General features: G+C 55.8%; 1 protein-coding gene across 1 annotated transcript in view; it reads left to right on the forward strand.

Annotated features, from left to right (window-relative positions):
- Cacna1i (calcium voltage-gated channel subunit alpha1 I) overlaps positions 1-14,012 on the forward strand; it is a 132,641-nt gene that overhangs the window by 99,004 nt on the left and 19,625 nt on the right. Inside the window, exons 12-24 of the mRNA XM_045152580.1 lie at positions 2,916-3,101; positions 3,400-3,517; positions 3,654-3,809; positions 4,262-4,355; positions 5,225-5,427; positions 6,105-6,587; positions 6,875-6,975; positions 7,393-7,516; positions 7,797-7,865; positions 8,318-8,502; positions 8,922-9,048; positions 9,218-9,343; positions 12,857-12,946. Coding sequence (XP_045008515.1) covers positions 2,916-3,101; positions 3,400-3,517; positions 3,654-3,809; positions 4,262-4,355; positions 5,225-5,427; positions 6,105-6,587; positions 6,875-6,975; positions 7,393-7,516; positions 7,797-7,865; positions 8,318-8,502; positions 8,922-9,048; positions 9,218-9,343; positions 12,857-12,946 — 2,062 coding nt within the window. The remainder of the gene's footprint in view (positions 1-2,915; positions 3,102-3,399; positions 3,518-3,653; positions 3,810-4,261; positions 4,356-5,224; positions 5,428-6,104; positions 6,588-6,874; positions 6,976-7,392; positions 7,517-7,796; positions 7,866-8,317; positions 8,503-8,921; positions 9,049-9,217; positions 9,344-12,856; positions 12,947-14,012) is intronic.

Genomic DNA, 14,012 nt, shown 5'->3' on the forward strand with positions numbered 1-14,012 from the left:
TGTGGATGGATGGATGATGGGTGGGGAGTAGATGTGTGGATGGATGGATGGTGGGTGGGTGAGTAAATGTGTGGGTGGATGGATGGTGGGTGGATGAGTAGATGTGTGGATGGATGGATGGTGGGTGGATGTGTAGATGTGTGGATGGATGGATGGTAGGTGGATGAGTAGATGTGTGGATGGATGGTGGGTGGATGGGTAGATATGTGGGTGGATGAGTAGATGTGTGGATGGATGGATGATGGGTGGATGGGTAGATATGTGGGTGGATGAGTAGATGTGTGGATGGATGGATGGTGGGTGGGTGAGTAGATGTGTGGATGGATGGATGGTGGGTGGATGTGTAGATGTGTGGATGGATGGATGGTGGGTGGATGAGTAGATGTGTGGATGGATGGATGGTAGGTGGATGAGTAGATGTGTGGATGGATGGATGGTAGGTGGATGAGTAGATGTGTAGATGGATGGATGGTGGGTGGATGAGTAGATGTGTGGATGGATGGATGGTAGGTGGATGAGTAGATGTGTGGATGGATGGATGTTGGGTGGGTGAGTAGGTGTGTGGATGGATGGATGGTGGGTGGATGAGTAGACGTGTGGATGGATGGATGTTGGGTGGGTGAGTAGGTGTGTGGATGGATGGATGGTGGGTGGATGAGTAGATGTGTGGGTGGATGGATGGTGGGTGGATGAGTAGACGTGTGGATGGATGGATGGTGGGTGGATGAGTAGGTGTGTGGATGGATGGATGGTGGGTGGATGGGTAGATGTGTGGGTGGATGGATGGTGGGTGGATGAGTAGATGTGTGGATGGATGGATGGTGGGTGGATGAGTAGATGTGTAGATGGATGGATGGTGGGTGGATGAGTAGATGTGTGGGTGGATGGATGGTGGGTGGATGAGTAGATGTGTGGATGGATGGATGGTAGGTGGATGAGTAGATGTGTGGATGGATGGATGGTGGGTGGATGAGTAGGTGTGTGGATGGATGGATGGTGGGTGGATGAGTAGATGTGTGGATGGATGGTGGGTGGATGAGTAGATGTGTGGATGGATGGATGGTAGGTGGATGAGTAGATGTGTGGATGGATGGATGGTGGGTGGATGAGTAGGTGTGTGGATGGATGGATGGTGGGTGGATGGGTAGGTGTGTGGATGGATGGATGGTGGGTGGATGGGTAGGTGTGTGGATGGATGGATTGTGGGTGGATGAGTAGGTGTGTGGATGGATGGATGGTGGGTGAGTAGATGTGTGGATGGATGGATGGTGGGTGGATGAGTAGATGTGTGGATGGATGGATGGTAGGTGGATGAGTAGATGTGTGGATGGATGGATGTTGGGTGGGTGAGTAGGTGTGTGGATGGATGGATGGTGGGTGGATGAGTAGACGTGTGGATGGATGGATGTTGGGTGGGTGAGTAGGTGTGTGGATGGATGGATGGTGGGTGGATGAGTAGATGTGTGGGTGGATGGATGGTGGGTGGATGAGTAGACGTGTGGATGGATGGATGGTGGGTGGATGAGTAGGTGTGTGGATGGATGGATGATGGGTGGATGGGTAGATGTGTGGGTGGATGGATGGTGGGTGGATGAGTAGATGTGTGGATGGATGGATGGTGGGTGGATGAGTAGATGTGTAGATGGATGGATGGTGGGTGGATGAGTAGATGTGTGGGTGGATGGATGGTGGGTGGATGAGTAGATGTGTGGATGGATGGATGGTAGGTGGATGAGTAGATGTGTGGATGGATGGATGGTGGGTGGATGAGTAGGTGTGTGGATGGATGGATGGTGGGTGGATGAGTAGATGTGTGGATGGATGGTGGGTGGATGAGTAGATGTGTGGATGGATGGATGGTAGGTGGATGAGTAGATGTGTGGATGGATGGATGGTGGGTGGATGAGTAGGTGTGTGGATGGATGGATGGTGGGTGGATGGGTAGGTGTGTGGATGGATGGATGGTGGGTGGATGGGTAGGTGTGTGGATGGATGGATTGTGGGTGGATGAGTAGGTGTGTGGATGGATGGATGGTGGGTGAGTAGATGTGTGGATGGATGGATGGTGGGTGAGTAGATGTGTGGATGGATGGATGGTGGATGGATGAGTAGGCGTGTGGATGGATGGTGGATGGATGAGTAGATGTGTGGATGGATGGTGGGTGGATGAGTAGATGTGTGGATGGATGGATGGTGGGTGGATGGGTAGGTGTGTGGATGGATGGATGGTGGTTGGATGGGTAGGTGTGTGGATGGATGGATTGTGGGTGGATGAGTAGATGTGTGGATGGATGGATGGTGGGTGAGTAGATGTGTGGATGGATGGATGGTGGGTGAGTAGATGTGTGGATGGATGGATGGTGGATGGATGAGTAGGCGTGTGGATGGATGGTGGATGGATGAGTAGATGTGTGGATGGATGGTGGGTGGATGAGTAGATGTGTGGATGGATGGATGGTGGGTGAGTAGATGTGTGGATGGATGGTGGGTGGGTGAGTAGATGTGTGGATGGATGGATGGTGGGTGGATGTGTAGATGTGTGGATGGATGGATGGTGGGTGAATGAGTAGATGTGTGGATGGATGGTGGGTGGATGTGTAGATGTGTGGATGGATGGATGGTGGGTGGATGGGTAGGTGTGTGGATGGAGGGGTGGGTGGGGCATGAATAGGTTCGGCATGGATCCATGGGACGATAGTGAGTGTGTAGATGGATTGTGAATGGGTGTGTGTGGATGGATGGGTTTAGGGTGATTGCGGATGGATGGATAACTTGGTAGGTGGATGCATGGGCGATGATGCCAGCTCTCTGTCTCTCCATCCTCCCTTCCCTGTCTTCTTTGTCTGCTTTCCTGTTCCCCTGGCCTCCCACTGACCCCTTCTGCCTGTTGCCCTTCCCAACCCCGCCGGCCACAGCATCTGGGAGATCGTGGGCCAGGCGGATGGCGGCCTGTCTGTGCTGCGCACCTTCCGACTGCTGCGGGTGCTCAAGCTGGTGCGCTTCATGCCCGCGCTGCGGCGCCAGCTCGTGGTGCTCATGAAGACCATGGACAACGTGGCCACCTTCTGCATGCTGCTCATGCTCTTCATCTTCATCTTCAGGTAAGCCCCATACTCCTGGGACCACACCCTTGGGGCCCTCTGCGGGTGGGAGCCTGGGGCAGTTGTGTCCAGTGGAGCATTCTACGGGCACGGCCACAAGGGTCTGGATGGCAATCCGGGCACCATCATTTATTTAACTCTGATGGCTCTGGGGCAGGTCCTTCCTCTGAGCCTCAGGGTTCCACTGGGTAACATGGACCCGAGGCTGCCCCTTGCGCAGGTAGAGGGTGGTCTTGGGAGTGACAGGCTGAGATCTTGGCATGCTGAGTCCCTTGAGCCACCCGCACCCCTCCCCCAGCATCCTCGGGATGCACATCTTCGGCTGCAAGTTCAGCCTCCGAACGGACACTGGAGACACAGTTCCTGACAGGAAAAACTTTGACTCCCTGCTGTGGGCCATCGTCACGGTGTTCCAGGTGAGTGGCAGTGTGTGTGTGTCCTTGGACATCAGGGGTAGCCCATGGGCATCAGGTGTTGGAGGCGCTGATGTTGACAGGCTAGCCTGGGCTTGACGAGAGAGATCTCAGGGCCGACTTGAGTCCCCTTCAACAGATCCTCACTCAGGAGGACTGGAACGTCGTCCTCTACAACGGCATGGCCTCCACCTCTCCCTGGGCCTCCCTCTACTTTGTGGCTCTGATGACCTTCGGCAACTACGTGCTCTTCAACCTGCTGGTGGCTATCCTGGTGGAGGGCTTCCAGGCAGAGGTGACTGGGACCCTGGGAGGAGGGTGGTCCATTGGCCAGGGTAGAGTGGGGCTGGGTAGGGGAGGAGTGTAGCTCAGACTTCTAGCAGGCAGCATGCACTCAAAGGAGGATTGCCAGGGAGATGGAGAGCTTCCCGCCACAGGGGCCACATGCGTGGCAGACTGCACGTGGGATCTGCATCACCTGAGGCTGAACTGGCCTCTCAGCTTCTAAAGCTCCCAAGATCTGGGTTTCCATGCCTTGCTTCTTCCATTCTCTGAGGCTGTGCGGGTACTTGCAGTCAGGCAAGTGGGGTTTGTGGCTTAAGTCTTCATTGGCTTCTTGTGTTCCTGTTCTGAGCCCTGGTTTCCCCATCTGTAAAATGGGAGTGGAAAAACTCACTGAAAAATTTGAGTGGAATGAGGGAAGGGGGGCTGAGCTGACCTGTGCTCCAACATGAGCTGATCCCGCAGGGTGACGCCAATCGCTCCTACTCAGACGAGGACCAGAGCTCATCCAACATGGAGGAGTTTGACAAGCTCCCAGAGGGCCTGGACAATAGCGGAGGTAAAAGTCCCTCCCCCCCCCCCCCCCGTCCTTGGAGGCCTGGAACCTTCCCTAGACTGCCAGGTGGACACAAGTCACAATGGCTAGCTTCCCTCCATGAGCCCAGGCTCTGAACCTTCTCTCTCTTTTTTTTTTTTTTTTTTTGCTTATTTTTATTTGTTTAAGAGCAACAGACAGAGAGAGAAAGAGGAAGGGAGGAAGGGAGGGAGGGAGGGAGAGAGAGAGAGAGAGAGAGAGAGAGAGAGAGAGAGAGAGAGAGAGAATGGGCACACCAGGGCCTCCAGCCACTGCAAACGAACTCTAGACGCCTGTGCCCCATGTGCATCTGGCCAATCTGGGTCCTGGGGAATTGAGCCGTGAATCAGAAGCCTTAGGCTTCACAGGCAAGCGCTTAACCGCTAAGCCATCTCTCCAGCCCTTCTCTTTGTTTTTGGTCATAAGTGAAAGGGACACTCAGTTTCAGAAAGTGATTCCTCTTGGATACCTCCCTGCTCCCCTTTCCATAGTGGAGCCTCGGGGTCTCTTGTTTAAAGCCTTGGGACCTTAGGGTGTGGCCTGGGTTCTAGTCTGGTCTCATACCACTAGGTAGCTTGGGCCATACGTCCACTAACCAAGCCCAGTGTCCTCCTTGGTAGCCCAGGCAGACTGTCCCTGTGCTCATGAACAAGGGAGTGAAGTGCCCTTGCTGGGTGCGGCACCAATTTGACCCAAGCACAGAGGCAAAGTTTCCATGAATCCACAAAGGGGGCAGGGCGGGGTGTGGGGGAGGAGGCGGCCTGGAAGGCTTTCTTTATCTCTCATGAATTCCTCCGCTCTTGTTCCTTTCTCCCCGCTTCATGCCTCATTCTGTCTTCGCCTCACACCTCCAGATCTCAAGCTCTTTCCAATCTCTATGACCCCCAATGGGCACTTGGATCCTAACCTCCCCCTGGGTGGGCATCTGGGTCCCACCGGTGCTGTGGGCTCTGCCCCCCGCCTCTCACTGCAGCCGGACCCCATGCTGGTGGCCCTGGACTCTCGCAAGAGCAGCGTCATGTCCCTGGGCCGGATGAGCTACGATCAGCGCTCCCTGGTGAGTCCTGTGGGTTCTCTGATGGCTGCCCCCTGCTGGGCACATTGAGGGACCTCGGAAGGAGCACCTGCCACAGACTCTGGTGCCCAGGCTGTGGTACCACACTGTGTAGCCTAAACCAGGCAGGGAATCATGTCTGGGGCCTCCTTTCTGGGTGCACAGTGGAGCAGGAATGAATGAACAGGTCCAAGGTAGACAACAGGGTTTTATTTTTTATTATTTATGAGAGAGAGAGAGAGAGAGAGAGAGAGAGAGAGAACACAAACACGAACCAGATTCTTATGCCACTGCAAGTGAACTTCCGATGCATGCACCACTGTATGCATCTGGCTTTGTGTGGGTCCTGGGGAATAACTGCTGAGCCATCCCTCCAGCCCCTGAACTGGGTTTTCATTTGGAAGCTACTTGTAGGTCAAGAGTTTAGGGTGAGATAGATTAGAGCTTGAAGCCGGCCTCTGCCACTTCTGAGCCGTGTGAGCCACAAATTTACCACCCTTCTCTGAGCCTGTTTCCTTTCCAGGCCCCTAAAACCTACTGGATTGTTCCTCAAAGGAAGGGAGAGGGGGGTGTAACCTCGGGCTCACACGCTGGCTGGGCAGGCCCAGGTGCCCCACTGTGAGTGTGAGTGTGAGTGAGTGTGTGTGTGTTGGTGGGACTCATCCTCATCCTCCCCACAGTCCAGTTCCCGGAGCTCCTACTGCGGACCCTGGGGCCGCCGCGGGGCCTGGGCCAGCCGCCGCTCCAGCTGGAGCAGCCTGAAGCAGAAGCCGCCCTCTGCGGAGCACGAGTCCCTGCTGTCGGGGGAGCGCGGCGGCGGCGGCGGCGGCGGCGTCCGGGCCTGCGAGGGCACCTGCGACGAGGGGCCGCCGCGCTCTGCCCCCCTGCACGCCCTGCGCACCCACCACGCGCACCACGGGGCCCACCTGGCGCACCGGCAGCGCCACCACCGCCGGACGCTGTCCCTGGACACCAGGGACTCGGTGGACTTGGCCGAGTTGGTGCCGGTCATGGGCGCCTATCCCCGGACCCCTTGGAGGGCTGGGGGTCTGGTCCCCGGGCACGAGGACTGCAATGGCAGGATGCCCAACATCGCCAAGGACGTCTTCACCAAGATGGATGACCGCCGGGACCGTGGGGAGGACGAGGAGGAGATCGACTATGTGAGTGGCACTGGCCCCAGGCCCAGGGGAAGCCGGACTGAGAAAGATGGGGTGGGTGGGGAGCGCGACGGGGCAGGAGCTGTGGATGGGGCAGGAGGGGGCGTGGTCAGAACTGCCCATTCCGGATTCGAACCCAGCCATGGGAAAGAAACCCCTCCCGCGTGCCGCGAGTTGGGGAGAGTCAATCGGCGCTCGACCCCCCCCCCCGACCCCCGTTGCTGGGTGGGCAGAGATCGGCCACGCTGCCCAGTGCTGACCCTCCCATCCCCCTCTCCTCCGCTTGCCAGACTCTGTGTTTCCGAGTGCGCAAGATGATCGACGTCTACAAGCCTGACTGGTGCGAGGTCCGGGAGGATTGGTCGGTGTACCTCTTCTCTCCGCAGAACAGGTGGGCCGCCGCCCAGGGCGAAGGCTGTGGGGTATGAGAGCACCCCCTGTCACGCTCCCACACACAAGAGGGTGGGTGGGTCTACCCGGGTGGGGGGATCCAAATGCGCCCCCCCCCCCCCGTTCTTGGCTATTTCAGTAGCCTAGACTAGTCTAGGGCTGGGCACTAGGCAGGACAGATCTGCAAGGTGTGGGGGGCGTCTGTTGGACCTTGGAGGCAGATGGGTGCCCTTACCACATTGTGTGTGGTCAGAGGAGGTATAAAGTTGGCACTTGGCAGTATGAATAAAGGAACAGAGAGGGGTCATTATCCGTAGGCTATCCTGCTGTGTGTGTGTGTGTGTGTGTGTGTGTGTGTTGCCTCTGCCTTCCTTCCAGTCAGAGTGGGAGGCAAACACACGTCCCGGGTTCCACTTAGGTTCCGGGTCATGTGTCAGACCATCATTGCTCACAAGCTCTTCGACTACGTAGTCCTGGCCTTCATCTTCCTCAACTGCATCACGATTGCCTTGGAGCGGCCTCAGATCGAGGCCGGTAGCACCGTGAGTGGCGGCGGCCCTCGGGTGGGGCCAAGCGGCCAGGCTGAGGCAGCTGACGAGGGCTAGCTGTGGGGTCAGTATGCAGGGCCCACGGGGAGCTCAGCACAGGCCAAGGCAGGCAGCTGGCCTGCGGGAAAGGTGTGGCAGGTTGCTTGCCTGTGGGAGGGGAAGGCTCTCTAAAGCTGAGAAGGTCCAGCCTCTAGTGACTGCCCCTGGCTGATGCAGAGGGGACCCGGCAGCTGGGCCGTGGGGGGAAGCCATGACCACCTCCCCGCTCTTTCAGGAACGCATCTTCCTCACCGTGTCCAACTACATCTTCACGGCCATCTTTGTGGGCGAGATGACACTGAAGGTTGTTCTGGGCAACGCCTGGTTACTTCACACCATTATGGGGACCCGGGCCCCACCCCCTCCTTCCACTTGTCATGGGCTTCTGGGACCCAGAAGGGGTCAGCAGCATCCTGGCTTTCTAGGAGATAGATCTTGCCAGAAACCCCTCTGGGATGCTTCCCTGCACAGTGGATTTGATTGGAGTTTCTCAGACAGGCTGGGAAAACATACCAGGTTGAACCCTGGGCCTTGAACCCACCCTGTTCCTGTCTATCTGGCCCCCATCTCCAGGGCCTGCCACCGCCATGAACTGTCCCAAGCCCCTCCCCTCTCCCTTCCAAACTATTGGCCTAGCCCACCCATGTATCCTACCCAGGAGCCTGGCCTGACATCACCCCGCCCCCTGGGCGGAGTCTGCCGGTCCCGCCCCTTGCTCTGAAACAACCAGGGGTTTGACTCTGGTTGGGTCCCCAGGTGGTCTCTCTGGGCCTGTACTTCGGGGAGCAGGCTTATCTGCGGAGCAGCTGGAACGTGCTGGACGGCTTCCTCGTCTTCGTGTCCATCATTGACATCGTGGTATCCGTGGCCTCGGCTGGGGGAGCCAAGATCCTGGGGGTCCTCCGGGTCCTGCGTCTCCTGCGTACCTTACGCCCACTGCGGTGAGAATCCCTGGCCGGGCACTGCACAGGGAAATCACCGGGGTCCGAGTGGGTCCCTCACATAGCACCATGCCAAGGACCCCTGTTGCTGCGAGAGGAACTGGAGAGCCTTGGGCCGAGGAGGGGTGCAGGAGTCGGTCTCCACACTGTTACCCGCTCTAGACCAGGGTGAGGCGAGTGGTGCATCCCGTGGGGAGGGCAGTGGCGGTGGATGGAGGAGCGGAGCTGGCCAGTGCCCTCTGGGGCCGCAGCTCACCGCCTGTCCCAGGTTGCCTGGCCACTTTCTCCTCCCTCCTCCATCCATCTTCACCGCCCGCCCAATCCCCCGGGGCTCAGCTCAGGTGACTGCGGACAGAGTTGGGGCTGCCTCGCTGCTGCCTGTGGTTCACTGTGCTCTGTGCCTCCGTGTCCACCCTTAGGGTTATCAGCAGGGCCCCTGGCCTGAAGCTGGTGGTGGAGACACTCATCTCCTCCCTGAAACCCATCGGCAACATCGTTCTCATCTGCTGTGCTTTCTTCATCATCTTTGGCATCCTGGGGGTGCAGGTGAGGCCGGGGCAGGGGCTGCAAACTCCCGCCCACCCCATCCTACCTCACCAGGGGACCCAGGTGGCCTTGATGGAACAGTCATGAGCGTGGGGCCATGGGAGGGGCTGCCCCTCTTCTGACTGTGTCCCTCCCCCCGCCCCCCACCCGGGGCTCTCCTTCTCCACAGCTCTTCAAGGGCAAGTTCTACCACTGCCTGGGTGTGGACACCCGCAACATCACCAACCGGTCTGACTGTGTGGCCGCCAACTACCGCTGGGTCCATCACAAGTACAACTTTGACAACCTGGGCCAGGTGAGCACTGCCTACCTACCCTGGGGCAGACAGCTCTTCTGTCCTGATGGCCCTGGGGTCACAGAGCTGGTGTCAGCGCTGCCCTGTCAGGACTGACTCTGTGACTTCCGCTTTGTGAGCCGGCTTCCCAGCCTGCAGAATGGGTAAGGGTGGTGCGCTGCTCACAGGAAGTGTGAGACGGCGGGGGGTGGGGGCGGGCTTCGTGTGCAGAGCACGTGACCCTCAGCAGATGCTTCACTGAGCCTGGGTTCTGGCCTCCTCTGTGCCCTCCCTGCCAGCTGTAACAGGGCTTTGACAGTCCTTCCTACGTGTGCACCCAGTAGGAGTGTCCTCTGTGAGCCCAGGTTCCCTTCTCTGTCAAAAGGGAATGCTGGGCTGGGGAGATGGCTTAGCAGTTAAGGCGCTTGCCTGCAAAGCCAAAGGAACTAGGTTCGATTCCCCAGGACTCACGTTAGCCAGATGCACAAGGTGGCGCGTGTGTCTGGAGTTTGTTTGCAGTGGCTGGAGGCCCTGGTGTGCCCATTCTCTCTCTCTGCTTCTCTCTCCTTAATGAATAAATAAAATAAAAGTATACACACACACACACACACACACACATATGTATATATATTTTTAAAGGGGAATGTTATAGCCCAGCAGGCGAGCTGTGAGAGCCAGCTCTCTTGGCCTGGGGTGGGTTCCCCTTCCTATCATGCATTGCTCCAATGTTCAAGCAGGTGCCTCCAAAGAGCCTTCCGCAGGTGTGTGGAGGCACAGTGCCTAGCCTCAGGGCATGCAGGAAGGAAGCAGGGCGTAGGTCTGTGTCCCCTTTCTAGGTGGCCTGTGGTGGATACCCTGACGCTGGCTCTCACAGGGTCACACCCACACACCTGGGCAGAGAGCCATGGAGCGAGAGTGGCTAGGGGGAAGTGTCCTTCATGAGATGCAGTTGCTCCCGCAGCCCACGCGTGCTCTTCCAGAGTTTAACAACTCAGTGGTGGGAAAAGCAGTGGAAAAAAACATGCCAAGGGAAGCTGGGGCGGGGGGGGGGGTGCTTTTGTGATCTGCTCCTGACCTCAGTCACCCAAGAAGTCCAGTGGCAGGCTTGCCTCTTTACATGTACCCCTGGCCCCTTGTATTTTGGATATATTTGGCTTCAGCAACCCAGAGCCACAGGGAGGGTTGCCACTTGGCTCCCAGCCCATGACTCCTCCACTGGCCACTTAACAGCTGTGTGCCTTTAGACAACCTGCAGACCTGCTCTGCGTTTTAGTATCCTCGTCCGTCAGTTGGGGACGGATTCCTTAGAATGCAGGGACCTCATGGGCTTCCCTCGTAGGGAGGGCTCCCTTGCATGGCCCTCTCCTGATGAGACTCTGAGCACTGTCCAGCGCTGGAAGGGGAAGGAGGGAGCCGTAGCCTGTCTGGGGGAGGAGAATGTGCAGTGCAGAGCTGGGATGCCTACCAGAGCCTGACTTCTTAGCTCAGGGCAGCAGGAGCACTGAGGAGGCCATTATCCCCTATGTCCAGGGAAGGGGCCATCTCAAGTAAGACATGTGACCTCAGGTGACTTCTGGTGATGTGAGACCCTCTGTGAACCCGCTAATTACCCGTGCACTTGGTTTTACAAGGATGGCATGGGGGGGGGTCACACTCAAGTTCAGGTTAGAAGAGCTTTGCCAAGCTGCTGTGTGTGAACCTGGGCTAGGATTAGCCCATGACCCTGCTGAAGGGCTCTGTGGGCGCTGGCCTGCCACCCACGTTTGTGTTTGTGTCGGAGGTTTGGCTACCTGTCTCCTGGGGATTCACCTTCTTTGTAGCATCTCAGATCAGATCTGGGTTATGACCCAGGGCTCCTGCCTCTTTATTTTTTATTTTTATTTTTTGAGGTAGGGGTCTCACTCTAGCTCAGGCTGATCTGGAATTCACTATGGAGTCTCAGGGTGGCCTCAAACTCTCAGTGATCCTCCTACTTCTGCCTCCCCAGTGCTGGGATTCAAGGTGTGCTTCACCACACCCGGGTTTTCTTTCTTTCTTTATAACCTCTACATAACTTGTTTTATTTGCAACTTCTTAATTATAGACAACAACCCATGGTAATTCTCTCTCTTCCCCCACTTTCCCCTTTGCAACTTCACTCTCCATCATATTCCTTCCTCCTCTCAATCAGTCTCTCTTTTGTTTTGATGTCATCATCTTTTCTTCCTATTATGATGGTCTTGTGTAGGTAGTGTCAGATTCTGTGAGGTCATGGATAGTCAGGCCATTTTGTGTCTGGAGGAGCACGTTGTAAGGAGTCCTACCCTTCCTTTGGCTCTTACATTCTTTCTGCCACCTCTTCTGCAATGAACCCTGAACCTTGGAAGGTGTGATAGAGATATTTCAGTGCTGAGCACTCCTCTGTCACTTCTTCCCAGTACCATGGTGCCTTCTGAGTCATCTCAAGGTCACTGCCATCTGAAAAGAGAAGCTTTTCACCCATTCTCTCCCCCTCTCTCTCTCTCTCTCTCTCTCTCTCTCTCTCTCTCTCTGCCTCTTTCTTTCTCTATCACTCTCAAATAAACAAATAAAAATAAACAAAAAAATTTTTAAAAGAAAAAAGGGCTGGAGAGATGGCGTAGAGGTTAAGCATTTTCCTGTGAAGCCTAAGGACCCTGGTTCAAGGCTCGATTCCCCAGTACCCACGTTACCCAGATGCACAAGGGGGCGCACACATCTGGAGTTCGTTTGCAGTGGCTGGAGGCCCTGGTGCACCCATTCTCTTTCTCTCTCTCTCTATCTGCCTCTTTCTCTATCACTCTCAAATAAATAAATAAAAATGAACAAAAAAAATTTTTAAAGAGAAGCTTTTCTAATCAAAAGTGAGAGTAGCATTAATATCTGGGTATGAACATTAAGAAAAATGCTTACCGGGCAGTTTGATGAGCTTAGTATATACATTTAACAAAACACCAGTAGATGTTACACCCCTAGGGCTCATAACTTCCCCCATCATAGGTTTTCAGTATCAGGCATGTATTCCCTCCCATGGAGCGGGCCTCCAGTCCAGTTACAGAGCAATTGGTTTCCCCCATAACAACCATGCCACTATTGCACCCGTTGGCTCATTCGGCCTGGCTGGCCAAATTGAAGGCTTCCTAACTCTCTTTTTCTTTGAGTTCTGATTTCAGGTGCTGGGGACTCTTGGGGTGGCAGTAGCATTGCCTCTCCCACTTGTCAGGGAGCTCCCTTCTAAACATTTACTGGTCACCTCACTTATTAATGCCTATCATGGTTGACGGGACAAGAACGCAGGAACTTTCTTACCTGAGATCTCACAGCCAGTTCATTTTGGTGCTGATACTAGCGCTCAGGATTTCCCCTTGCAGCAGCAACTATAAGGGCACGTGGCAGGCCAGGCTCTTAGTAGGTCCTCTGAGAGGCTTTGTCGGCTGAGGACGAAGCTCTGCAATGCAGTAAAGACCTAAAGCAGAACAGCAGAGGCTGAGATACTCACATCCCTAACCACTGCCCTTCCTTCGCTGCGTCTCTCAGGCTCTGATGTCCCTCTTCGTTCTGGCCTCCAAGGACGGCTGGGTGAACATCATGTACAATGGACTGGATGCTGTTGCTGTGGACCAGCAGGTGGGTATGACCGGTGCCATGCCAGACCTGAGTGCTGAGGAGGGATTTTCATCTTTGGGGCCCAGAGGTGTGAAACTCATGCCTTTGAGACTCACAATCCCAGTGACCATCAGCCACCACCCTCATGTCCTGGCCTGAGTAATCTTCATAGGGACCATCCTTTGGGCAGCAGTAATCATGTTCTACTTGTTTCTGCAAGTCCCCCTGCTCTGCAGGGACAAGAACCCTAGCTAGAATGGAGGGGCACAGAGTCTGGCATGGGGAGAACCAAGTGCGGGAGGAGAGAGGCTGAGCCAGCAGTCAGAGAAACAGCAGGGGTAGCCGGGAGTAGGGAGGCAAAGTGAGAAGAGAGTGGCGAGGGGTAGGTGGAGGCAAGCTGGATGGTTTGTCATACCACTGTGTGCCATGGCAAGGGGCAGTTTATTCTGAGGGCAAAGCCAGGCGTGGTGGTGCACACCTTTAATCCCAGCACTTGGGAGGCAGAGGTAGGAGGATCGCGGAGAGTTCGAGGCCACCCTGAGACTACACAGTGAATTCCAGGTCAGCCTGGGCTAGAGTGAGACCCTACTTCTAAAAAAACCAAAAAAAAAAAAAAGAAAAAAAGTATTCTGAGGGCAGAGGGAACTAGTGACAGATTTATAGCAAGAATAATACCGCTGCTGGTCAAGTTGCTTATGAGCGCCTCCCATGGGTTGCTGGGTGAGGATGGAATTGGGGAGGGGGGGCTGGTTGAAGAGTGGTCAGGAGGAGGCTGGGCCCGAGAGAAGGCCTGAGTCTTGGCTATAGGTCCCTTTGGCAGTAGGGGTCCCTCTAGGTCTAGACAGGGACTTGAAATGAGACACACGGGCTGAACAGGGCTGTTTGTCCAGATGTGGGGATCTGAGGGAGTGGGTGGGAAAAGAGAGCCTTTAGGTGAAGACTTTGTCCACTCTGGAGAAGGCAGGAGGCTGCGAGTAATCCCAGGACGGCGAATGACCTCTGGCCTCCCGAGACCCACCCGGTTCGACCAGGAGCTAGAGCTGAAGAGGGTCAGAGACAAAGAGAAAGCTTGGAACTGTCTTCCTCC

The sequence above is a fragment of the Jaculus jaculus genome, chromosome 6, assembly GCF_020740685.1.
Source record: "Jaculus jaculus isolate mJacJac1 chromosome 6, mJacJac1.mat.Y.cur, whole genome shotgun sequence".
Taxonomy (NCBI): domain Eukaryota; kingdom Metazoa; phylum Chordata; class Mammalia; order Rodentia; family Dipodidae; genus Jaculus; species Jaculus jaculus.